The 27,937-nt window shown below is 39.1% G+C and overlaps 1 protein-coding gene across 14 annotated transcripts in view; it reads right to left on the bottom strand.

Annotated features, from left to right (window-relative positions):
- CAMK2D (calcium/calmodulin dependent protein kinase II delta) overlaps positions 1-27,937 on the bottom strand; it is a 121,370-nt gene that overhangs the window by 8,460 nt on the left and 84,973 nt on the right. For 4 of the 14 annotated variants that reach the window (XM_077176795.1, XM_077176793.1, XM_077176794.1 and 1 more), the window contains exons 9-18: positions 26,653-26,736; positions 25,542-25,636; positions 25,149-25,271; positions 24,399-24,482; positions 23,690-23,732; positions 19,905-19,942; positions 18,310-18,342; positions 14,372-14,431; positions 12,715-12,756; positions 10,160-10,208 (exon numbers count right to left, since the gene is read on the bottom strand). In XM_077176795.1, the coding sequence (XP_077032910.1) occupies positions 10,160-10,208; positions 12,715-12,756; positions 14,372-14,431; positions 18,310-18,342; positions 19,905-19,942; positions 23,690-23,732; positions 24,399-24,482; positions 25,149-25,271; positions 25,542-25,636; positions 26,653-26,736 (651 nt within the window). The remainder of the gene's footprint in view (positions 1-10,159; positions 10,209-12,714; positions 12,757-14,371; positions 14,432-18,309; positions 18,343-19,904; positions 19,943-23,689; positions 23,733-24,398; positions 24,483-25,148; positions 25,272-25,541; positions 25,637-26,652; positions 26,737-27,937) is intronic. The other 10 variants (XM_077176798.1, XM_077176797.1, XM_077176801.1 and 7 more) reach the window with 5 other exon arrangements.

Here is a 27,937-nt window from a genome sequence, read left to right as displayed (position 1 = left end):
ACCATTAACAAAAACATGCCTGGAATGTTAAAACTGAAAGTGCAGAGAGAGATCACATTCTTCTTGAAAAGAAAATGCTGGGGAGCACACAGAGAAATTACCTTTCCAATGCTGTGCTCAAAACTGACACTGTGGTGTTAACCTTCTCCTTTAGTGCACACCTAAAGCATTCAGGTGAAAAGGATCAAAAAGAAACCAGCAAGAAAAAATGTGATGGTGAAAAAAGTGGATGTAAAGGTCTACCAAGGCTTTTTGCGAGCAGCTCTTGACTGTTAGCACTGTGGCTGAGAGCATTTCAAGTATGAACTGCCTTATTTTTCACAAGGATTGTGAAAAGAACAAAGACTTTTAATGAAGAGAGCAGCAATGCCTCCATCATCATTGGTTTAAACAACATGGGGCAGACTGTGTGGACACTGCATGGCATTGCCAGCACCAGCCAAGTGGTGGGATGGCTGAGTCAGAAATAATGGTGCAGTCCTACAGAAGGCTGGCAAAAAGAGATCCAGAACAAGCAGACCTCGTGCAGTGAGGAAATTACCAGTTCTGCACGCAGCATCTCACATACATATAGCTGAGCTAAAGGATTTGATTAAATAACCCAGTAACACATCTCAATCAGAGACAAGGAAATTACAGACCATTAAATCAGACAGTGGGAAATGAGGTAAAAATCTCTGATCAGTTGCTACATAATCATGAGCTCATGTTAGTGGATAATGATATCAGCAATTAATATGCCTGCAATGGTACTAAAGTTCCCACACACGAGAGGCACAAAACCACATGGACACATAATTTATCATCACTTGGCTCAAGACAGTTGGCAATATTCCCCTTTTCACTAACATCAGTCACGCCTTTCCTGAGTTTTACCACAGTACCTTTGATGTTGAGATACACAAGATATAATTCCACATCAAGCCCAGAAGGAAGAAATTGAATTGTGCTGCCAAATTGCTGGTTTTCCTGGTTTTTGCTCCAAAATGAAATTGCAGTGGAACCTATGTTTTCATGAAGCTTTCTGACAGAAGCCACCTTATACTACCTAATGGGGTTCCAGCAAAGTTTGCCTGGGCTGTACTAACACTCAGGAGAGCTGTGTCTGCAGACATATCCATGGGATGTCAAACACATCCATCAGGAAGCTCCAGAGGCCAGCAAAGCCAGCAAAGGAGATTACAGCACTTATCACTGCCTCAAATCAATCACCATCCAACTCCAGCACTGGTGTCAGCACTTGTGGAAAGGCTTCACAGTTCCCAATGCAGACTTGTCAGGAACAGGAAGATGTTGCCAAATCATCTGCCTTTCAACTCAGTCCTCAATTTTTCTACAAAATTACAAGCATTACATAAAACTATGAAAGCCACTATGCTACTCTCACCTTTTAGTGACACACAATTACACACATATTAGAAAATTACATTTCTTGCTATTTAGTGATCTGCTATGCAGTTTCACTGGCAGTGAGCCAAAGGCAGAGGTGAAGCACAATTCAGAGAGAGGAGCTCCAGAACTGATTTATCCTATCGTGCAAAATTCTCTGCCTCCTTCCTAGCCCTTACTCAGTACAAGAACAAGGCAGTATGAAATAACAGCAGACATCAAAGACTAATTCAAATACTCAGGAGCCACTGTGATTTTGCACAAACCTCCTCCTCCTCATTGTTTTTAGCTTTTATGCCTTCTCATGTGGGTATTTGTGGGGGTGCAGGGAGCCAGACTACAAACAGAGACCAAAAGTGTTACTGCTTCATTGTCATTGGAACAGAAGTTTAACCTGGAAGGAGTAAGGAAAAGAAAAAAGATGGGAAAACTGAAATATAACAAGTAGAGAATTGGAAGGCGACTGGAAAGCAGCAGAAAGAAAATACAGCTGTGACTTGGTGGCCATATGCATCCAGTCAAATCCCTGCACCTTCCCTTAGTGCAGAGGACAAAACAGGGAAGGCACTGGACATAAACTAAGGTGAAATGGTATTGGTAGGAACAGTGTCCTGCTACTGCAGACAGCATCTGACACAAATAATTGGCAGTTCTTAGAGTGGTAAGAAAATTATCCAATTTTCATTCTGAGTTTGATGGACTCCACATAACATGTGCTCTTCGATCACTCCAGGTTTTTTTTCCATCTAAATACACACTCCAAACTATACAAGGACAACACAAGGCATTAGGGAAGAGGCATCTGGCCAGTTCCCATCTGCCAGATAACTGTCACTTACAATCACCATTTGCATTTGACTTTTTCATTATTTATTTTTTTGTCCAATAGTAAACTTGGCTTGTATTGAATTCTAGGACAATTATGCTGTTTGATGTACAGTGGCAATTTCATGCTATTATACTTTTCATTTGATGTGCAGTCAGGACTCCCTAAATAAAACTACAGCAACTAAACTTCCTAAACAAAACTGACAACTGTAATGAGATTCTGGTAAAACTGGTTCAGCTACTTTTTCCACAGAGTGTGGTCACAGTCAGTTCAAAAAGTAAAGCCTGACACATCTATAGTTTTTTAGAATATGACAATAGCTTTCCACAGCATAAAATATGTACTCTGTACACAAAGGATAACTGAACAAAAATACACCTTGTGTCTTTCAAACAACTGAGGTGTGAGGGAAGAACACTGTTGACAAGTCAAAGGTGCTGAGCCATTTTCCTGAAAACCAGAAGGAAACAGACTGCAGGCCTAGCAAGCTTGTGTGGAGAAGATGGTGGCTTTGACATTCTTTGCTCAGAATATGGGTCAAGTAAATACACTGTAGAAAAGACCATGGACCTGTTCCTTACAACACCTTTTTCCCCATTGGGTGAAGGAGTTAAGGTAATTAATAGGGGTTTAGCAGCTAAAAAAATAAACCCCCTGCTTTGGCAAGTGAGTAGGCATACGACTAAGACAAAGGCAGTTGAAACAAAAATATTATGAAGAAGAGCTATAAAAAGACCAAATAATAAGAAAAAGAACAAAAAAGAACATTTCCAATCACTGGCTAAAATGTTTTCTTCAGCATTGCTGCAGCACATATGTTAACTTTAAATGAGTCATTAATCTCTAGCTATAGTACATTACCTTTTTTCCTTGCTCAGCTACAGGGTGAGGGATAATCTTTCTAAATTAAAGACCACTATTAACACTAAGATTTAAACAACATAAAATGAGGAGAAACACCATTTAAGCAAAAAGCATTAACACTATCAATACTTTCAACCTACAAGGAGCAGTTCCCCAGGTAGTGAAATCAAATATCGCAGGGAAAAAAAAAGGATAAAATAGCAGCAAAAACTGCCATTTTCCAGCAGGGAACTCTGGCTTTTCTTCTCTTCCTGTAGCCCCAAGAAATATTTATAAACTCAACCTACAAGAATCACACAGAAATGACAGATATTTTGGTATTTTGATTGCAGAGAGAATGTGCAGTATAAAAATGAGCTGTAGATATGTGAAAGTGAAGCCTTCAGAAATATCTGTAGCTAAAACTTCATGTTTTTTGACACACAAGAGAAGAGCCCTTGTAACTCACTGGCCACCATATTACCCATCATTTTTTTCAAAAGTGACCCCAGTGAAAACAATAATTTAAACCACTTTATGCTTCAGGCAGATATTGAAACACCTTTCTCCTGCCATCAACCCTTCAGATGCCTGTCTGTATCACCACTGCACTGCAATGCCTAAGCAGAGAAGCACCTTTCCAGAAGAACAAGGTAACCTTGTTCCACATTTGCACATGCACTTGGAGATGATTAAAATGATTTTGCTTCTGACTTGCTCACATGTTGTTTCTCAAGGCAAAAACCCTTAAAACTTTTCATCTGGGTACTCTTAACTATGTGTCTCTGTATACCTCAGATTGGATTAATCTCACAGCATTTTGGACACATATAAGTACAGACAAGTGAGTTTGTTCTCTCAACTCCCCTCCCTAACAGCCAAGGGAGAGAAATCAGCACTTTCAGGGCAGAATTCATCATATCCTAAAATAGATTTTTAAGACAAGTGTGACTCATCTGACCTATTTGCACTGGCTAAAGGGAGTCTAGACAACCAGCTCAAACACAGATCTCTACACTGTGGAGGAGGGTTAAATCCAGGGGGACCAATCCTCCCTGTTGTGCAGTTGTTTTAAAACAGGACAGTTGGTATTGAGGTGACAGTGGTCTGCTAAAATGGAATAGCACAGCAGGGGGAACCTGGCCTCACTTCCCATCTGAACATTGTCCCAACAAACACCAGATAGATGGAAAGCACACAGCCAGTCAAATTATTTCTATGCTCTGGAAATAACCAAAGTCTGAAAAGAAAGAGGAAGATACTAGAAATTTTACCCTCTGTTGTATAACAAGTTCTGGCTGTGTGGATGTACCAGATTTCATTCAGCTTTTTTTTCAGCATGGACTGCTGAACATCACACAATGTTCCTACAAATGCTTCTCATGACACCAATATTTGAAAATTCTCTGCTGATAGCTTTTCTTACAATTTCTGCCACAAATATTCCAACTAAATAATTTCTGAAAAGAAAATAAACGACTGACTGGGTTTCAGATCTACATAAAACCACCTAGACCATCAGATGACAAGGCATGCTCCAGGGAACTTCTCATTTAAGAAGTTTATCAAGATTAAGCATACAGAACGCCAGCATTTATGTCTTAGCCCATACTGAACCTTAAGGTTTGATAGGGACTAAAACATCTGAGCTGTCTTCTCACATGTGCATCTTTTTCCTAGAGCATGCCAATTCCAAAGACTCACTCTGAGTCATCCAATTATGAAATGGATGGATGATCTGCAGACTTTTATCAGGGTTATTTGGTATCTCTCACCTATCTGAAAACTGGTAAGCCTGCTACTGCCCTAAAAAAATTTCAATTCTTTAGCTATGTAGGCAAATATCTGAAAAATTATCCCGGAACTTTTCCACCCTGTACTGACAAAACAGATCGAACAAAATTCATGTGTCTATTTCAATTAAAATTAAGCAACTTATCACATGCCATACATAGTATATTTTTATTTGTATGGAATCAATTACATCTAAAGATGCTCTCTCTTTACGTAATTAAACTAAAAAATTACACTAATACTGATACAGCATAGCAAATGTTGGTAAGTTATTATCTTTTAATGATAAATCACCTACAGTCTCAGATCAAAGCTGCATCATGGTCACTGCACTTACAAGACACTGCACTATGATTTCCCAACAATTTCATGGAATCTGGCTGCTGTCTCCAGAAATGGTGTCCCAAGTCTTGATGAGTAAGACATCAACAAGCTTTGCTGCTGTGTTTATTTTCATTTAAACTGTGTTCCTGCCTAATCACTCAACTAGTTCAGAGGAACTGGACATGTGAGGCTGGCAGCACTCAGATCTGGAAATGCTGGGCACATAAAAGGCATTGTGTGGGTATGCACCATAGATGGAACAAAGCCTTATGGCACGTGTTACTGACATGCCAACCCTCTGTGTTACACAGCCCAGAACTCCTATTAATTCCTCTTTTTTTCCCTGGCTCTGGGATGTTTGTGCTGGCAATGTTTGTACTTCTAGTTTGATCCACACTCACCCATACATTGACAAAGCCTATCCCACTGCTCCCACAGAATGAAGCTGTGCTTTTGGCATTACCTGGCAACAGCAAGGACCAGAGACAGCCCATCCCCTATGGGACTGGCTCCTCCCACCTGCACTAGCTGACCCCACCAAAAATTCCACTCATGTTTAAAATAAGGTTCAGGCCAATAACACACAGCCCATGTTCCCAAGGGCCTGCCTGGATCTCACTTTTATCTGTGCAAATTCCCGCTCTTACCACCAGTGCAACTATCCTGACACACGCTGGCTGCAGGATCAGAACCTGGCAAGCAGAACCCTCATTCCCAGGAAGTCATTCCTGTTCCAAGTTACAAGGTCTCACCCCTCCAAGGAATTTCTGAAGAATTTCGGAGTTCATTTACAAACAAGAAATGCTCTACCCAGAGCTGTTGGTGTATTCTACCAATAGAGCGCCTTTCCCCTCTCATATTTTAACACTGGAGATTTCCTTTACTGTCAGTTGGTCACTGATCATCAGAGATCTCCTCCTGAGCAGAGGATGACATTTCCCACTTGTCCTATCAATGCTGCGAGTTAGCACCTGCCACAGCAGCTTCAAGGCTGATTTATCAATGGGGATGCTCAAGAAAGGAACTTGATATAATAAATGTAACAGGTAATTAATACTGAGGCCCTATCCAGGATCCAAGCAAGAGTTAAGGCAAATGTCTCTCCCTAAGTTGAAAACTACTGCGAAGATTACTCCTGCAAGATACAGCTGTCTGAAATACAGACATATTAATCCTGCTGTTATGGCTGATGAAAATATTTTTACAATTAATGACAAGAAAAAAATAGCTAAAAAATTTTACTTTTGTAAAGGCTAAGCACAGGTCATTCCTAGATCAGGTAGATCATAGCAATTGACCTTTTTTGAGCTTCTGTCAGATGGTGGGGAGGGAAGAGAAGAGACAGAGGAGATCATCTGATAGATGAGTCTCTCAACTTACATAGTACAGAGGAAGGAGTGGAGTGGGAGAGCTCAGACTCAAGCGATTGACTCTCTGAGTTTGCATTTCTCATGGACTTGCCCGCTGAATTGATGGAAAGAAACACAACATATGAACAAACAAAGATGAAGAGGTAGAGTGTGATCAGACTCCTCAGCAGGCACTGGCAGCAGGAGTGGCCTCTGGGGCACGGCAAGGGTGGTGACCAGTGGGATGAAGAAGCAATGGAAGAGGAGGAGTGGTGGGTGGAACTCAACCTCTCCATGTCCTCCTCCTTTGTGAAAGCTGTGTGAGGGTCAAGGACATGTGAAGGAAGAAAAGAAGAAGGCCAAAAGAAAAATAATGATAATTTAATTAGAAGCAGCAAGAACTTAGAAAATTTTGAGCATACAAACAATGTTAATGATGTACTTTCAGGGGCAGTGTGGGTACCAAAGAACAGTTGTAAAGGTCGTAGGTGTGAGTGACTCTGTTCAGATGCCAGCGCAGATTTACCCCTGTATCTGGTACTCAGACACAATGGGCTTTGAAAGAGCTTTGGAAAAACTGTTCTTAGAAATTTGAATGATTTTTAAGGAATGTTTATTCCAAAAGAAATAGTTTGAACTGCTTTCTTTCTACCGTTAAATCAAATTAGGCCAACAGGTGTACAATTAATTACCAATACATTATTTTGAGGCAATATACCTTCCAGATGTATTAAGCAGCACAGGTAAATCACAGTTTCTCAAATCTCTAAGCGCCTTACAGCTCAGTAATTCCCCATTGCCAAGCATGATTCTTGTCTCTGGGGGCAAAAAGACACCATGAGAAATTCACATCTCCTGTCCATCTAACAACTCACCTTTCTGAAAATCGGTGGACAAAAATAATGGTGCTATTCCATAGCATTACTTGAAAAATCAAACCCATATTACAGAGATGCTCCCCAATAGTTCCAGTCTCATTACTACAGGAAGAAGAAATCCCACAAACAATCCCAGAAGAAGGCATTGCCTACAGTCCAGTTCTCAGCATGTTCTTCCTGTCTTGTCCTGTCATATTCAGGAGCGATCACTGTCATGCAGATAAGCCCATGATTGATGGTTAATGTCAGAAATTTATCTTAGCAAGGAACCTGAACTACAGCTTCAAGCCATGTCAGACTCCAACGATATAATTAACTTATTGCTTGAGTTATGAAAGCTCACTGTTGTTTGGCAAGCAGTGTTTCTACTAAAAGAAGTATGTTCAAGTCCTGGAAGGGGTAAGTGTATATGTAAACAAGGCAAAGTTACAGACACTAAGATTTCCAGTAAATAAAAAATGAAAAGTAAACCTGATTTTACTGTCTTCAAGTTAAATACCTGCCTTCAAAAGTGAAAACAGGACGAGATCCTGACACGAGAGGAGAATGCTCTGTGCACCCCTGACACACAGGAGGAGAATTTGATCCTAAGGATACATTAATGATAGGTGATGTAAGACATTTTTAATTGCTCCCTGTCTTAATGAAGCCTAACATCCATAACACTTGGCATGGACATGCATATGCACCAGCTCCCACAGTGCACTGGAGATACTGTACCCCAAAACAGACCCATGGGAGCCACATCTCTGCAGAGAGGCAAATCAACCCCACAGAACAAAGCCCCTGGTGCAGAGCTGGATGTTTGCAGCAAAGCAAAGGGCCCTGGCTCTGTCTGTACAGCACTGGGATACTGGGAACGGAATAACACACACAGCCTCTGCAGAGCCATTCCCTGGGGGCTGTGGATCACACTGCAATGCCATAAAACACACACTAATACTGCTGCTCAGTTACAGCCACAGCCCCCTACTCCTTCCCAGGAAGGACAGAGCCTCTTCCCATGCCCTACTCCATGCTGCAATGAAAAGCAAAAAGGTCTTAAACGTTCTTTATCATCTAAAGTGCAAAGCATTCCTTCTGGATCTGAACATGGTGACAAGCATCCTGAGCCATCTTGAGCATACATGTAAGGACCTGGAGAATTCTCTCTCCTTCCTCTGCAATCCATTTGTTCCTATCAGTATTTTATCTCTAGTAGCTGTTGCTGACAAGAGAACAGCTTTCTCACTGTTCTCCTACAAAACATACATCCAGGACTCAATCTTGCTCTGGGGGGGGGAATAATCTTTCCTAAGTGCCTTGCTAGAGCAAGAAGCTTGAGCTTGTAAGAGGTGTCAGGGATGCAGGACTGCCTATTCCCTGAATCATTCTACAAATTAGACCCTGGGGGCACTGTTAGTTTTAATTTATAATAAAACAGTATGAAAAACAGTCTCCAGAGGAAAGATGGGAAGTGTGAGAGGAATACTAAAAAAGTGAAAAACACACAAGTTCATGAACAATTAATAAGAGGGAAATTATATTTGTCTCTTAAATAAACAGAAAACTTAATCCCTGTACATTGCAGGGAAAGACACAAACAGGATCTTGTTCCTCAGACCTGTGCTTACTGCAAGATCCCCTTTTCTGGTTTGGGAATACCATATATTGTGGCCATCCAACTGCATGATACTGCAGAATCATATAAAAGAATTAGGCAAATTATTTTCATTGTTGTGTTTCTGTATAATTGTATCCCCTGAGGTACAATTCTGTGTGGTAAGTGTCACACAGAATTTTCTAAAACCCTACTGTAATAACGCTACATTACATCACCACACGGAGGCCCTATAATTAAATTATTAATTTCATAAGCTTAGTTGTTAAACTACATCAAATAGTTCGAAGAAAGAAATACAAAGCATTACGATTAAAGGTGAATTACACTGTGTTTTCCAATGCATCAGCTGCAGATCCCTATAATTGTTCTCTCCTTTCACAGTAACTCAAACCACCACCACTTTGTTGCATCCATTCTCCCTGTTTTATCTTACTATCACCTCTGGCCCACATTTCATCTGTACATACACCATTCTTTTTGAGGTCAAAAGCCAACCTATTTTGTGAATCAAAGACACACAAACCAAATATTTTTTTTCAAACCCTTTGCATTTTAAAACATAATGCTATTAAAATAGGTATGTGTAACATCACAGCATAATGTTTAGAGCAGGAAAAATGGAAACAAATATTATCTGTGAAGCTACAAAAACAGGTTTAGAAAAAAAGTTTTGATGTCAGTTTTTTAAAGAAAAAAAGAATATTAAAATAAGTGTATGGACAGAACAAAAGGAAACCAAAAAGATACACTGGCATCTGAACAGAATAAAAATAAAAATGGTGACATGAAAAAAAAAAAACCAAAACCAAACCCAAAACACAAATGGCATGCTAAACATAAACTAAGTAAAAGTTACAAAGCACTGACTTAGACATTTATAATCTACTTCTATTATTACTGGAACTAATATCTTAGTCAAAAAGCAGTAACTTTATACTCTTAATCCCAAAACATCATGGGAAATAGTGTTTTGGGAACTGAAAAATTACAGTTAAGTTTCAAACACATCTAAAGTAATTTCTTCTAAAAAAGGGAAAACACTATTATCTCCTAAAATTCATTAGGGGTTCCTGTGTTTAATGGCCTACTGAAATACAACCACAAAACTCATGTTACTGCTTCTCCAAACATTTCCAGCATAAAATCATACCTTTCACATCCTCATCTTCGATGGTCGTGTTGGAACTCTCTGTAGATTCCTGTTGAGAAGTAAATATGAGTCAAATGTACAAAACAAGGCAAGCCTTACTTGCGTGCCTAGGAAAATGACAGGATTAGTTACAGGAATCATGCAAAGCCTTGAAGCAGGGTGGGATGTCATTCACAAACAAATGGTCACACACTGATTGAGACATTTCCACCTGAAATGGATGTCAAACATTGCCATTCTCCACAGGAGGGAACAGAAACACAATTCCTGCACTCTGATGCTTTTACTTCACAGGAATGTACAGGAAAGTTTTTTTTTCTTTAACATCCAACTCTACAAAGTCCATCTGAAATGTATGAATTACCTCAGCCAAGTAGGAGTGCTTGCCATTTTAAGCTTAGTGATTAAACCAACTGTGCAAAATAAGTCATTCCATTCCAATTCCACCTTCCAAATATGCAGGCTTCCACAAGCTACAATTTACAACCGATTTCCTGCTCGTGTGACTTATCCAATGTATATTCAAATGACAGTGATCTGAAGCATATTGGATCAGATGATCTCATTTTTATATTGGTTTTTGTGATTTTTTTTTTAAGAAGATGAATTGATGAAAATATATTAAGAACTTTGACAAACTAAGGCATCTTTGTAGCAGTATTCTTCAACCAACCAGTCATGCAGAGGAATGACTCATCTATCAGACAGTTTATTCTTAAGCCATCACACTTAAAAAGGCAAGGATATTGTATCTCAGTCTTTCCTTAATTACCAGAAACATGAAATATAATGGGGAAATTCAACAGGGCACTGTCAAATCTAACAGCTGCAGAGAGCTGGAAAGTTTTAAGCTAGATGTTTTTTTTATCTCTGTACTCTCTTGAAAAGTAAAATTATTTTTTTTTGCAGCTGAATAACAAAAAAGATTAACTGATCTGTTTTTATCTGACACAGAAGACAGGACTGGTATTGTATTTAATTCTTTTAAGGATTTACAATTACATAATGAAAGGTAAATTTGCCAGTGCCCTTCATTTACTGTGTCCTCACAAGGCTGAGCCAAAGGAACGTTCAAGAGGGCTAATGCATTACTCAGACCTTCCAAACCCAAATGCGCATCAATAAGTCAAACTAGAGGAATTAAGTCACACACAAACAAAACTGAATGAGCCACCATGCTGCCCCTGCCCCGGTTGTGTTAGACATTCCACTCTACACGGATGTATCATGCTCCAGCACTTCAAAGATTAGATAAAGTACTTACAAATGAACAAAAACCTCACACAAATATGAGTTGTAAACACCATGCAAAGCTCACAGGGCAGATGTAGCCTCTAACACTGAAGCATCCACTCCAGTTGCCATACTACAAGGATTAGTCTTTCAGATAAATTTAGGAGGAACTCTCCACATTAAGGGGTTTGTTTGTTTGCTGTGACCTTTTGGGACATTGAGTATCTCAGTTGTTGAGATAATGTAATAAAATCAAGTAGATGTAGTCATGCCAATATTTTATCTGGGTTTCTGGGCTTTAGTGGACTTCAGCGATAAAGATCAGCCTGCTGTTCAAACACAGGCTGCTGGTGGCCTATGAGTTTCAACTTGGGGAGCTCAAAGAGTAGTAACATGAAAACACAAGTTCTGTGTTGGACAGATGCAGGGGACATAAAGGATTGGGACACACAAGCACAACACACACCATCAGCACTTCCATGCTTGAGGAATGGATGCATGCGTTATGTCGTCACTCAGATCCACTCCTTCTCTTATGAAATAACCACAGGGAGTTAAGACTAGATAAATGGGATGTGAATTAAATCAGCACTGCAAACAGTGAAATTCTTGTTGAAGCATAAATTCTTTTCAGGAAACCTAGGAACATTAACACATGGTATTTCCTGGCCCTTTTCAAGTCCATGCATGAAAAAAACAAAACAAAACACGTTTTAGGGATCAGCTGCCAGATGCAAACATCACAATACATAAGAAAAAGAAAAGAGCATGAAGAAAACATGTAAAAATCAAAAGATCTCTTTGTCACTTGAAATGTGAAATATTTTTAGAAACTGCCCAGTGATGTTATGGAAGAAAACCAAAGTCCTGTGCAAAGACACATCACGACACAGAGTATAAGCATGCTGAGAAACAGCAGATGGAATAAATGGAAATAACATCTTTGTCTGAGTGACGACTGCACGTAAAACTCGCCGGGATCATCTCACCACACTCTGAGAACAGCACTCTTAGGTTTCCCTTAGACTGCAGCATTTTTGGCTGAAATGAGAGAGACCCCCTGCTCCCCAGGCTGGGCTGCACAGGGCACTGAGCTCTGCCCATTGCTACCAACTCCCCCAAGAGCTTCAGGAGCTCAGAAGCAGCAGGATGCACGCAGCAGATGGACATGGATGAAAACAGGCTTGAGAGACACTGGGTGTACAAACGCAGGAATGAGATTTTCCTTCACAAATTCTTGGAATGGCCCTACTTGCACTGAGGAATAGTGGATGGAAAGTGTGGTGTGGAAAAGCAAGATGGAGTTGATTCTTTCTGAATACCTTATTTCCATCAGGGTTGTGGATTACTGTAGTTTGGGGCTCCTGAGCGAGAACAAAATAAAGAGAGAAAGAGTTCCCATTGGTAAATACATTTTCATTGGTGTGAGGGAGTGCAAGAAGAGCCAGCTCACAAATGCTGAACACTGACAAGAGTTAAAACAAATGTTAACTGTCGCCAGGGGGTGAAACTGGATGTCTCGAACACAGATTTCCTCAACAGCAAGCCAGCAAAAAAGGCCATCTCACCTAATGCAGCAGCATGCAGAGACCTTATTCAGGACCGGGGTGTGCAGGGCTTTGAGAAGCTCTGGAGACCTGCAGAGGCACTTCTGGATGAGAGCAGGCCAAATGCTCTGTGGGCTTTCCTGTCTGAACCTGGACAGGCAGGGCAGTCACAAATCTTTAAGCCTTAATAACTTCTCCTTAATCATGTTTGCTTGTATTAGCATGAAGTCATCTAACTGAAATACAGTGGAATTGATAAGGATTAAGGATGACTACCCCTAGACACTACCGTGGTTTGGAATGTGTGGATTGCTCTGAACTCCTGCCTTGGCAGAGCTGCATAAAACCAAGTGTGAGAGATCTTTGTGCCATTTAAAAGTGTAATTTCCCCAAATGCTTTAACTTTTTTAAAAAAAGGTTCAGTCATCTTTGAAATGGCAGCCAGCATGCTTTCAGCATGGGCCATTGGGCACTGCTCTGTCTGGGAACAGATTGCCATAAACTCCTGCATGCAACCTGCTGACTCGGCCTTAGGAAGAACTTACTGTATGCCTCAGTGCCAGCTGCTCAAAAAAATTGCAGAGGAAAAATGCTTCCAAATGTGTGTGAATTACCCTGTTTTCGAAGATTCATATGTGCATGGGAAACAACAAGTCACAACACGATGTATATTGGCACTGGCATTTACATTGGTGAGCCCTGTGATACAGAGGTGCCTTAGAAATAGGGCTATTAATAAAAGCCAGACTACAGTAAACATCCAGGAACATCACTTGGATTTGGAATATGCCCTTAGTAGAGCTTATTAATGAATAATGTCTCCTGCTGATTTAAATGGAAGAGAAAAAAGCAATATGTTTAGCTCTAGATGCCTCTTGATCCCAGAGATGTCTTGCAAAGTCCTGCTGAGTTTCAGAAAATATGGAATGAAAATCTGAATAAGGTCTGTTTTATGGCAGTCTAGTAATAATCCTGTTAGCTCTCCTGGATGTCAACACTTTAACTAAGACAAAGCTGAGAAAATAATAGAGCTGGTTTTAAAAGATTTTGTTGGTGCAAAAGGTTAGCATTAGAAGGTGGCAACACTCATCAGGCAAAGACTTAAGAGCAACACCAAGCGCATTCTACTCACTTTCTGGCACAGCATGCAAAAAATTCAGCTACGGTTACAAATGCTATGACTCTACCGCATCCAGATTCCATTTAACATTTTCTGTCAATAAACACGCTCTAATGGGTTTCCTCACAAAAAAAAGACAGCATAATTCAAACAAAAAAAGGGTTTTCCAAAACCTGTTTTTAGAAAGCAAACAGAGTAAATGCATGAAAAAGCAAAAAAGAAGAAAAAAAAAAAAAAAAAAAAAAAGGAAGAACAAACAGAAGGACAGTCAAAAACTTCCAGATAGCATGAGAAGGAAAATTCCAGGTATACCAGCGCCGGGGTAGGAATATTTTCCTTGGGGCTGGTTACCACGTTGGTTTTGTTGTTTATCTGTAGGTATGCAGAAAACAGAAACAGACAGGCCTTAGAACTCATGGTAGGCACGGTATCTATATCTCTGTACACAACATCTATAGACAGGTATCGGTATCTATAGATAGATATAGATATGGAAATAAAGAATACAGAAAGATGAACTTAGGAACTTGCAGGAACACGGACACTAACTCCAGGAGCTGGCTGGCAGCTCCTCCCCACGCGCTGCCAGAGCCCTGCACCAAGGTCTAGATAAGGGATGGATGAGTTGAGCTGAGACACTTAGCAGAGAGCCCTTAAGTAGCAGCTAAGCAGGTCTAAGAAGAATAAAGAACTAAAGTCCTAAATAAATAGTCACTGCCATTTCGTGACATGCAATGGTGTTCGGTCATTGCACCCAATAGTTCTTTATTTCTAATGAATTATCCCTACCATAAATAACATTTGAGTATTTGTAGTGCTTCAAGAATCTGTAATTTGCTCTACTGGCTTCTGATTCCACTTCGGAATAAATGTGACTGAGGCTAGAAAGAGACTTGTGCCCCTTGAGCTTTTGTGGTGCTATTTTTAGCAGAAAATCACTGGCAGCTTCTCAGTGCTGGTACTGTGACTTGGAAGCACCAGGTTTCCCACTATGGTACCTGTAGCCTTACTCCAGCCATCAGCACCTCTCTGTTTAACTTTACATATAGGTCCTCACAATATCTCTTATGCTTGGCGTAGTGCTACACCTTCTGCCTTTTATCTGTATAAAATATTAATTCAAATTAAACTGCTCAGCATGAAGTTTCAAAGTATCGGATCCTTTAAATCCATTTTTTAAGATTTAACTTTCATTAATACCATGGAGTATGGGAAGAACAGAAATACTAAAAATAATGTAGTGAGCCACTTTTTACGTGCACTAAGAAGCAAGATTCAAGTATTGTCAAACTGGTTTGAAAGATGTATTTTTTCCTCTCTCAATAAAGAGGAAAATATATTATGTACATTTTGGTCATATCCAATTTTAACAAGGGTAGTCCAAAGCATCATGCAGAACTAGGTATATAGATACAGATGATCTGAAAAGACTTTAATCCAAAAAACCAAGTTCTACTGAACCTTCTAGTCATAGTACTTAGTAGTAAGTGTGCAAAGCAAAACCAGAAATGCCTGAAATTGTTTTGTTAATGGATTTTCCTAAAAATGTAATTAACTTTATGGAATGGAAAGAAATGAAATTCACAGACTCCATGTCCTCAGCACTTTATGATGATTATTTTACTTTGGGCCAGGCATGGCAGCTCACTTGTGGATTTCAGGAACTGAGCCTGCAGCTGAAGTGAATCTTACTTAGGATACGTTTAAATTATGGAAATGTCCACAGGATTTGTAGTAATGAATTACAGACTGCACATTTGCTAATTTTTAAAAAGCATTTAACTGGCTTTGAAGAATATAAAGTAGTTTTGTTAGTTAATCAGGGAACATTATGTAGACACTAAATGTTATTTAATAATACTTGTTAATAACTATAATACTGTAATACTATAATAATACTATATAATACTATAATAATAATAATACTGTTTTCCCATATAGAATAAAAATAATTTTCTTTGATTTTAAAGCAAAGTTCATGATGCTCTACAGCAGGATGATGAGGAGCAGTTATTTTTTAAACAATGATCTTTCTGCAGAAATTGTCATTAAGAGAACATATGAGTCAGTATTGAAATGCAATTGATTATGCCCTGACTTGGCTTACTCATTGCCAAATAAATTTCATTTCTCTATGCAGAATTACAGCTGTAAGCTGTAGGATTGTCTCAAGTCAGGATAGGGAGAGAACAAACACCTTTGTGCATAAAGTCTTCCATGGGGATATTTAAGTATTGGCAAGTATTTTACTTGCTTTGGTATTTATGGGATTCTGAGATGGACAGAACCCTGAACTCCTTACTCAGGAAAAAACTTTAAAGATAACCTCACCCATTTCAGTAAACGAAAGTTCTACTGGAGATCTGTAGAAGAGTGGGAACACAAACAAAGCTGCTTGACAGCAGACTAAACCTTCCAAGCAAGACAAAAATTGCATATGGAGTTGCATAACTACAGATTCATATTTTTGCATCAGTGTAGTCATTGAGAGACTAGATTAAAAAGACCCTAGCGAAAAGCAAATGGACATAAAGGAAAAACATAAGGAAAGAAATGAAGATTTCACCAGATTTCATACAGTCCTATTCAGTAGCAGCTTAATAAAAAAACCCAAGTGGTATCCCAATGAGTGTTCTTGGTTGAACATATAAAGAAAACAGGCTAGTCAAAGTTCAATTCCAATTTTGCCTGAGTAAGGAGAGCAGGCTTTGGTCCATACTCCCTTGGTGAAAGCCCTATGAAAAGAAACAATATTCATTACAGCTACTGCTGTAAACTGCAGGAAATCTATTAAAAACTTCTTCAGTGAGGTATTGAGAATCCAGCACTCATCAGGAAGAGAGAGAGAGAGAACGTGATTCAAAATACAGTTATTTCTTCCACGTAAACAGAACTTGGTAAAACCCTTTGAAACTTTGCAAGAAAACAGCAATAAGCTGTACATGTTTTCCCTCTCATAGAAAGAGACATTAATCTAGGAACACATGGTGCATGCATTTCTGACACCAAAGAGAAACCACTCCTAAAGGATTACAATATTGTCATATGAAACAGTTCCTTCAAAGCTAATTTGTGCTTAACCAGTGTTCTTCTGTTTTTTGTGAAGGACAATGTTTTATTGCTGCATCGCTTGCCAAAAGTCACTTTGAGGTGTGACAGTAGTGCAGGGACAGACACACACGCACTCCAAACAGCTGGGCACAACTCTAGTATCCTGACTGGCCTTTTTTCCATAGAATATGAAAATATTTTACCAAATAAGGCCTGTATCTTGGGGCTTTATCTTTCACACAATACTTCTATACCAAAGGCTTAACGCACACCTGAAGTTTGGGATCCTGGCAATAACCACACTGCACCTTCCCAGTGCCCCTCCTTTGGATGCTGTGGCTCCTGCCACTGGAATTCTGCATTCACCCACGGAACAGAGGATTTACCTACAGAACTGCACGGCTGCTCACGCCTGACCAGCAGCTTTTGCTTCCCAAGGAGAGCTGGCTTCCCAGTGAAAGATGTGGATGAGGGCTCTTTGCCTTCTCTCTGCTGGCAGCAGCAGCAGCAGGCAGAGCCCATCCTCATGAGCACCTCAAAGGTCACATTCAAAACCACCACCAACAGCAAGAGAGGAAGTTACCGTGTGGGGTCACGGAGCCCAAATGAACACAAGACTGGAGAACAAGTTGAGGAGGAAGGAAAGTTATTGAGACTGTCAGCTGGGACACCTTGGGACACGGCCCGGAGCTGCGGAGCAAGCTAGCTGGGAAACTAGTGTGGGAAGGCTGGGAAATTGGCTTTTTTACTCCTGAGCATTTAGCATGGCATCTTGGGCTACAGTGACTCAATTAATGCAGTACCGTATCACTGTGCAACTTGTTTTGTGTTACATTTTACAATATTAATATTATTAGCTTTTGAAATAAGGAGGTTTTAAAAACAAAGAGAAGGCTGTTACAAGATTACTATTTTGTTACTATTCTTATTTACTAAGAACAGCTGCATTGGCTGATGTTACATCTACTTTTTTGGCTTTTTATGTCCCCAGGTTAAAAAAAAGTAAAGACTTGTTTGAAAGAATGGCTGAACAATTCACTGTGGATGGCATATAGCAACTGCAGGCTTAAAATTCACAAGGTTGTACTTTAAGGTCTTGCAGTTCTCACAGTAAGTTAACAAAGCTAAATGCAACTGTTTGTTTTCTAAGTGTGAATGTTTCACAGGAGGAAAAAAAATCTGTCGATAAAGATCCTCACCATCATCTGAACACTCGAACTGGACTTCCTTTTCTGAATTGACCAGTCAGAGAGAAAGGAAAAGAAGAAAACGTGACTGGTTGGATTTGCAGTATCAATGCATGGAGTACAGTATATTTCTCTTTTGGCTTGTTTTTTTTTTAAATACGAAAAAGACAGCTACAGCTGTTGGAATGGGTGTAAAAATGCTACAGAATATCTCAATAACAGCATCTCAACAACAGCAACGACAAAAACAGACTTCCCCAGATGTACATTTACTCCCTTTGCTCCACATGACCATGCAGACTAACAGCAGATACGTAACATGTGCTGAAAACCAAAGAACTGAATCCCAACAGGTGAAATTTAGGCAAAATTTTGGCAACAATTGTTTCCCATATTATAATTGAGATTGTGATAGAACAAACAGCATCGTAGACCTGTAGGAGGAATGATATTTAAAAAGGAAAACTGGTCAGAGAGAGTGCATAAATTTTATCTATTCCACAATGAAACATGGTCAGGGTTTTCCAGCAGTGATAGAATTGTTCCAAATGTGTGCTTCTCCATGTGACTGGGATCTCCACTGCTTGGCAGTGAGAAGCAATGCAATGGTACTGTACTCATTTCTTTGTGGGTTAAGCTCGGGATTTTTTGATTGGCAAAGTGCATTTGTCAGACAGCAGGCACAAATATACTGTGAATGTGGTATTTAAGCAAGTATTTATAATGTTTGTTAAAGTAAGACATTAAGATTAAATAGGAAACTAAAATTCAGGTCAAAGACACCCTTCTGAATAAACACACAGAGCACAGAAAAATATCTTTTGAATCTTACAAAGAAAGCTTGAAGCATTATGGCATTATATTAGTCTTTAAGAGTCCACTGAGAAAAAAAACAAAATATGTTTTCTGCTGAATGGGTTTTGGTTTTTTTGTTGTTTTTTTTTTTTTTTCCCCCCCAAGTATTTATGCAGAACTTTCATTTGTGAAGCATCTCTCCTCCTGCAAGGTCTGGTGACGTGAGAACAGGAGCTCTAAATCATGTACGAAAGCTGCCAAAATGTTCCCTTCTTAGCAAGGTCTCTTAGTCAGGATGAGCTGATCTGAGACAGTAAACCCCTCAAGTTCTGCCAAATATAGCAAGTACATCTGGCAGAACACACCTCATGTGGAGCCAAGCCTACATGTACACTTTTGGTCTTCCACCAAATCTAATGCAAAGTCAAGGGGGAAACAAAGAGGCAACAGAGCTGCACATAAACAGTGATGCCTAAAAAGCCCACCACCAAACTATTATTTACAAGTTAACTGATAATTCTGTGTTATTAATTACATAATCATTGTTCATTAAAAAATCAAGAAAAAGCATTTTCTCCAGTAGTTTTCTATCTTCTGCTTACTTAATGCTGGCTTTTCGAGTATTTGTTTTATTTCATTTCTAAGCTTCAGCTACTAACTTGAACCACTCCAAATAGCTAGTGAGAGGCACTTACTAACAGAATCTATGAAGGAAAGAAATAGCAATAATCAATTCTAAAACCTGGCAGAAGTTACAGACAGGTGGAGACTAAGAATCTATCTTGGAAATAGAAAGCAGGTGTTTAACCTACCTTAACTCCATCCGGCTTTTTCAGTAAACTCTTGGCTGCTGTAAAATGAGACAAATAATTTCAGTGTCAGGTGTTTCTCCTGAGGTCACCCAGCTGTGCAGCAAACCCCCAGTGCCTCCCTGCTCCAGGTATGTCCTCAGCTTTTATTTCCTCCTTTTGTTTCTCTGAGCATGGGGAATGAAATCTTTAGGAAATCACCAGTCCTTAGGATTATCAAACATCTCTTTTTCCATTGACTAAAGCTGTAGATTGACTGTACTTCTACAAGGAGAGAGCTCCTTGCGTGGCAGAGAGGAAATGGAAGCAGGGTGAGTGTAAAAGCAGCAGCTTTGGCTACAGCCATTTCCACAACTGCAATATATTCCTATTGGATGATAGGAAGAGTTTGATAAGATTGTGAAAAGGTATTTTTCTAATGGCAGGGACTTGGACCAGGTGTCTGCAGAGCCCACTGGTATCTCAGTGATGGTACCAATACACATAATGCCCCTCTGTCATTCCCACCATGACAGCATCAGCCTCCTTGCATGAAAGGGCAGCACAGTTGCAAGGAGGAAAGGAAGAATGATTTGCCAGCTGTTTCCGAGGGTTGCTGCCTGTGAGGCAATAATAACAAATTCTAGGCTTTGCTTCAGCTCCTAATGAAGAAAACATGCTATTTTCTGAATCATGTTCCACACTGATCAAATTTCTTCAAAATTTCATTTGCCATAATGTTATTCACGTGCCAGACTTTGAATTCCACCACTTAAAACTGGCATCAAATAATCTGGATTTATTAAATTTGGAAGGCTAACGTGCAAGCAAGCACAGCCCAGCTCTGAACCTGAAAACATTCACAGCAGAAATACATGCTGGCTGACCTACCAAATCCATATAAACTATTCACTAAAGCGTAAATGCTTCATGAATCACTGCCAAAGACTTGAAGAATAATAAATTACACAACAAGCCTGCTGTTATTGGGGTTTTATTGTTGTTTATGACCCAATCTTCCCATCAGAAAGTGCTCCACAGCTCAGGTCAGAAGAAATTGCTGTTCTATATATAGGGGAGACAGTCCCAACATGGAGCTCCCATCGTTACTGGCATTCTTATCTTAACAAAACCCCCAAAACTCCAAATCAATTGGACTTCACATGCCCAAGGCTGCTCAGGCTGGCTGAGGATGTGGGAGTTACTAAGTATCTGGTTTATCTTTAAAGCTAATTCTTGTAATCGTGGCTTATTTTTGAGATACATCTGCATTAGGTGCTCATTTTACAGCACAGAAAATGTAGAATCACCTCAGCAACCGTACAGAAATATCTAATGTCCATTATTGTGTTGTTTACATGAAATAAACCCTGGAAAGTGAAGCCAGGCTGATGTTTCTAACTTCATTAATATATCAGCCCTCCAAGTGCAGTTTAATAACTATGGACATCAGCCAATGCTACCATTAGACCTCCCACACAGCCACATCTTACAGCTAAAATGAACAAAAATAAATTGGCCTGTATTGTGCAGCAGTAGCACTGCATGTTTTCATTTAAAGAAACATGAATGTAAATATTGAAACCAAATTGTTCTCCACATAGTTTGGAGATTGGACACTCCCTGAGGCAATGTGTGCTTTCAGGACCTGAGGCAAGAGTGCCTTAGATTTTACATTACCACAAATATTGTGGGCACTCCATTACCTTCAGGAATTTATTTAGGGAAAGCAATGGGAACGAGATATTTCTGAAACCTAAGGACAAAAAAACCCAGAAGTTAATAGCTTTCAAAGCCTGTTTTACACTCTTAGCCCTTATAAAAATATGGGAAAACATAAATTAATTCTTACAGACTGCTGTAGGTCCTTTCACTAAATTTGTGCATGAAATTTCTGAGTTCTTTTGATGCTTGCCAAAGACTACATGTTCTATGTAAACAGGTAAATGAGAGGCAGTAAAATGGGGGCACCACAAGCAATAACACTGAGTATTTATTGTGTCCCTCGGAGTGTGCCCAGCGTGGATTGCTACACATGCCACCACTCTGCTGGGTTTGGCTGCAATGGATTTTAAATACTATTTGGATTCATCTTTCTTTAATTACAGATACTGCACAGAAATCAAATATTTCAAGAATTTGCAGGAGCAAAGCAATCAGCATATTCTAAATTAAGCCCACAATGAGAGATTTCTTGCAACTACAAGCAAGAGCTAAAAATAAAACCTAAGGCAGTGCTACTAGGCCAGAAAGCAGACTGGAAACAAATGGTTTGTGACAGCATGGAGAAATTAAAGTGATTGAGGACAAACAGCAGCTTGGATTGAGAAGAGAAAAAAAAATGTTCCTTTCACGTGCTGAGGGTCTTACCTCACAAGAAATACACATTCCACATAAAAGGAAGAAAAAAAAGGAAAGTAAAACACTTTTATAACCACATCATTATGGACAAATGACCTTCATAAGCATGTTTTGCAATGAAATACAATGAATAAATAAACCGAAAAAATAAAATGTCATCAAGAAAAAACACAGGTGGCTATGGTGTAAAACAAGAGATGTCAGGTGAAAAAACCAAAAAAAGCCAAAAAACCTGTTTGCTTTTCATGCTGAAGTACTGTTTAAAACTACTTCAGCTTTTTTGGTTCGTGGAAGTTGAATTTGATCCTTACATATATAGACAGTGACAGTTATGAAAAGGGATGAGGAATGATTTGTTTGTTTGATATTTAACAGTAATTCATTTTTACAAAAAGGACAGCCTACAGCCTTCCCACTTTTAAATTAATTGGCAGACACTGGAATTCATTAAGCAGTAACTCAAGGTAATTTAGATAAATGTGGTCCTCTGTGTATAGGTGTGTACTAAAGAAGGGAACTTAACTAAGAAAGAAATTGTATTTCAAGTACTATGCAAATTGAACAAGTTGTTCTTGCATTTGTGATTATGTAATGTTTTTGGATGAGTCAGTGCTTATTCTTATTCGAAACATGCCCAGAGCACTATCATGTTTTTGTCTGCAAAGTAATTTATGTTACACTCCAATAGTTACATCACGGAGTAGGAGGATATGTAAAATTACTGATTTTTAAATCTGGTGTTCTGTTTCACTATTCACTAGAAATCTCAAATGGCAAAATGAAAAATTCAACACAGCATCAATATTCTGGCAATTCTACTACTTTGGACAATTCTAAATCTGCTAAGAGCAATTTTAGCTTTTGCTATTAGAGCTTGTTTAGTGTAAGATCTAAATCTCCAGAGCCATCAGGACAAAACTGTTTCATGAAGAGGAAAGAACTCTTCTTACACCAGCTAGGCACTGCTGGGCATTAGAAAGAAAATGGGGACTCATTTTACCACATTTCTTACTCCTTAGCAAAGCAATAAAGAGATGAATGTGTACTGATGATATTTTTAATGCAGGATGCAACAGAATAATGGAATGGCTTTTCACATATATAAAAATACGTAAGCTCAAAATGTTGTTTGGTGATACTTGTGCATGTGGAGCTATATGCATAACTTTCAATTTGCCTGCACCAAAATAGGCATGAAAATGCCACCTGTCTTTGACAGGTAACAATCAAAAAACAGGGAAGGAGCTCAAATTCTACAGAAAATTCAGATTGTCACCTGTAAGAGAATTTCTTAGGCCCAAAGAGATTAAATTCTTGTTTGCTTCATCACAGGAAATAACATGATATATATTACACTTAGAGACTCCTGAATGAGTCCTAATTAGACCTCAGCCTTCACAGACATTAAAATATAAAAACTGCATCAATCTGGAGCTCAATGAACATACCTGAGAAATTTCTGGTAGCCAGCATTGTTGTCAAAATGGCCCCCTGTGTACACACACATTTTCTCAAATTAGCATCACACATATGTAAAACTCCTAATGCCAACACAACAAAAAGGAAAATACACGAGTAAATGGCACTAATTACTGAATTAACCCTGAGAGAATGGATTATCTGTGCACTTCCTCTCATATGCCATGTCATGAGTGCATAAATCATAATTTAATCTTAATTACACACCTATCAGCAATCTTGATATCCAAATATTTACCAACTGTCAGTATGTAATGCACAAGCCAGGAGTATTCAGAGGCTCAGCAATTATTCAAAATACATAGATTAACATGAAAGAGACTTTACTATTGTTCTTAGATTCTTTTTTTAGGGAGGAATAGGAGCTTATTTGTAATGTACACATTAGACAAGTTCACATCTGCAAAGTTATCATATCTGGCCAAGAAAAAACAAAGCATAGTTCAGAAGAATAACCTTAAGGATTTTCCTTCAAGAGCATACCTTTAGTTTGTATAAATACAGAGGATTATTATAGTTTTGAATTATAATTAAAGCCAAATTCTATTCGCTTTCATGGAAATTTTAAGATATTCAAGCCAAAAGCTGATCTTCTATCAATAGGTCATTTAAGAATAATATCTAGAAAACATCTGCACAGAGACCATTTGTTTTGCACAAGCAAAGTTTTTTTCTTACCTTTAGTTTTCTTCTTGCATTGAATTTCTTCAAGCAATCTACAGTCTCTTGTCTGTGCATCATAGAGGCAACAGTAGAACGTTGCTGAGAGAAGAAGAAAATAATTATTTTAAGGCACCCAGCCAGCTGTTTATGGTTTGTCTACTCTACAACACACATATTACAACCCATGGTCCCCCCCTTGGGCCTTTAATTTCTACCTTGTCTGACTAACCCATTGTGTTCCTTTTACTCAGCCTTTTCCATGTGTAAAGTCCACTTGAAAAGTCTTGGTGTGGAATATACTGAGAACAGAGAAAAGTCCTGGATCCAGGAACAGCCAGGCCTCTGCTACCTGCAAACTGACTTTTCACAAGTCCCTTATTTCCCTGCCTGCACATTTCATCTTTATCTGAATGATTTCAGGGAAATGAAGATGCAAAGCATTATCTAACTCAAAGTTACTTTCCTGCACTTTCTTCTCAATGAGAATTTAAAATAACACTCTAATTTTCGCAGGGAACATTCTGCACAACACAGTCAAGGCAAAGGAGATAAATTTGCAAAAATCTTACCCCAAGCTGAGATCTCTATAAATACAGACCACTATTGATCATATCTGTGTAATTGTAATTTAACAATTTATAGTTACACAGCTGCATGAACAAGAACCAAAGTTCTTCTCTAAACACACTCAGTACTTCATGCTGAAGCAAACCATAAACCATTTGTCTGCCAAGTGATCATGTTGAACCTGTGGAAATTACTTACACAGATCCATGGATGCTTTAGTGCTTCTGATGCTGTGATACGTTTTGCTGGGTTGATGGTGAGCATTTTATTGATAAGGTCTTTTGCTTCAGGAGTCACTGTGTCCCATTCTGGTGAGGGGAACTTCAGAAAAAAATACACACATGTGTATATTGTCTTGTACAATCTTTACACAATTTTACGTAAGGGATCCACTGCTGGATTCAAGAGCTTAAAAATTATAAGGCTCTGCCTTTACCTCATCATCATTTATAAACAACCAACATCTTGTCTGTCTAACATAATATGATTAGATGATGTTGCAGAATTCATATGCCACCACCTTATCAGTTCTTAGCTTTTCCCTCTAGGAAACAATTACAAATAACTGAACAGATAGAGTATGGTACATACGTCATAAGCACCAGCCTTGATCTGCTGGTAAAGCCTGTGCTGGTCTTCATCCCAGAAGGGAGGGTATCCCACCAGGAGGATGTACAGAATGACTCCTGCAGAAAATTCACACCAGTGTTAAGGAACAAACTGCAGAAATGAATTTTGCACCTAACAACCATGTAAAACAACAGGCTCGTGAGCATCATCCCAGCCACTGGGATGGGAGAAATACTGCCCCTTCAGGCTGGGGAAAACAGTAGAAGTGGGGTTGACAAGGTGACCTCTTAGGGAAAACATGGGCAATAATGAGCATTTGACAACATCAGATTAGGAACATTGGAAATGGTTATCTAGCTGGAGAAATAACATTTCGTGATTCTGGATGTTCTAGGAAAATGCATTCTTATGGCTTTATCATGGTTTATGCTGGTGTCTGAAAGATTCTGTTATAACTATTCTCATGCAAAGCAAATTTGGGAAACTGAAATTTCTCTGTATTTGGTCAATAGGAAATTGAAAGGACCACCTGCTAGTCTGACAGAGATGATGCCCTCTGACTGACTGAAGAAAAGTGTTTTCATAGATAAACCACACACTAAGTGTGGGTAGAAGTGAAATAAGGAAACCAGCCCCTGTTCTCAGCTGGGGAGCTGCCACTTGCCAGTGCCTCAGAAGGCAATTTTGAGAAGTGGATGATAAAGCAATTGCTCTGTCCTCCAGTTCAGAAAACATTTAATTTTGTGGTTTATACCTCCAGATGGGGTATATTGGTCAGACCAAATTTTAGGCTCCTTGTGAACCAAAACTAAATGTCCAGCTCACAGTATGAACTGGTGTGTTTACTAACTAATGAGGCACCATACACCTGCAGCTATTCTTTGACTACTCTTTCAAAGTGTGTTGTGTAGGCATGGCCAAGAATGCCATGATAACAGAACTTAGTAAATAATTTTTTAAAAAAGAAGCTTGTAGGGTAACAAAAATTCCAATGACCTCTGCTAGAAATTAATACTGAATTTTTATTAAAAACCTATTTTCTGATGCACAATATCAGGTAGCCTGGATATAATTTCTGACCCTTAAGACATTTTACAGTGAACTGTATATGACTTTCAGAACAACTTCTTACCACATGCCCACATATCCACAGGTTTTCCATAAGGATCTTTTCGTAACACTTCTGGAGAAAGATATCCTGGAGTACCAGCAAAGCCTGTCAAAAGGCAAGGCAACTCTGGTCAAAACCTGTATGTGCTCTGCAAAAAGTAAGCAGAGGGGCAGCTACTATACCCTATATGTATGTAGCCACTGTACCCTATTTGTAAGTAGATATAGGTTGCACAAAATTAGAGCTACATCTAATCTGATCTTTCCACTGCAGAACTCATTTCTGCCAAGTCATTCCACTTCTGGAAACCTCTTAAGAAAAGTTTACAGGAAGCTTCTCTGAAGCAATCTGGCCTTTAAAATTTATATGTTCTTCATCCTTTATTCATTACCAGCAGTGCTGCCTCTCTGAGCAGAACTGCAAAAAGTAGGTATAAACATTACTTTTCTTAGAACACTGTAACAGATAAAAACTTAATGACCATTAACAGTCTGCACCATTTCAGTGAGTACTCTGCTCTTTCAGGCATCTTGGCCTAAAAGAAATGCTTGGGAATTCCTGAGAGGTGAGAATTTGGTGGTTTTCATGAAGGACCACATGCCATTTGTGCACTATCACCCTGGATTCCACAAAACTCATGAGAGACAGTGATAACATATAAAGTGTACAACTACAGAAAAAAAGAAGCCTTTGCCCTGCAGTCACCAATTACTTGGGAGTGGGAGGAGGAAATGAAGGAACATATTTTGTGAATTCTACTGAGAAAAGAGCTAAAATATGGTCATGAAAAATAAGCTTGTTTTTTGCAGGCTCCTGATATGGAAGCTATGAATTGTTAAGGAGTACTATCACACAGGAAACACATCTTAAGCTCCTTAGAGAAGCTGAAAAATAGATGTTCTGAGTAGCTTTAAATAGAGTGCTGTTTCATATCTCTTCTTGGGTGCAGTGCTCATTTGAAAGGGGAAGCAAAGTCATCTTGAGTTTAAAACTTACCACAGCTCAATGAACATTACTATGCAAGATTTGAAAATAAACTCTAAAGCAAATATAAGTATAGTACTTAGCTAACCTTATCTCTCAATGAAGAAACCAAATAGATCTAAACTGAAATAACTGGTACAGTTTTAGTACACAGAACCACAGAATGGTTTGGATTGAAAGGACCTTAAAAATCATCTTGTTCCAGCCCCCTGCCATGGGCAGGGACACCTCCCACTAGACCAGGTTGGTCCAAACCTTGTCCCTGGCCTTGGACACTTCCAGGGATGGGGCAGCAACAGCTTCTCTGGGCTACCTGTGCCAG

This window comes from Agelaius phoeniceus, chromosome 4 (assembly GCF_051311805.1).
Source record: "Agelaius phoeniceus isolate bAgePho1 chromosome 4, bAgePho1.hap1, whole genome shotgun sequence".
In the NCBI taxonomy this organism is placed as follows: domain Eukaryota; kingdom Metazoa; phylum Chordata; class Aves; order Passeriformes; family Icteridae; genus Agelaius; species Agelaius phoeniceus.
This window is presented reverse-complemented; position numbering and strand designations above follow the sequence as displayed.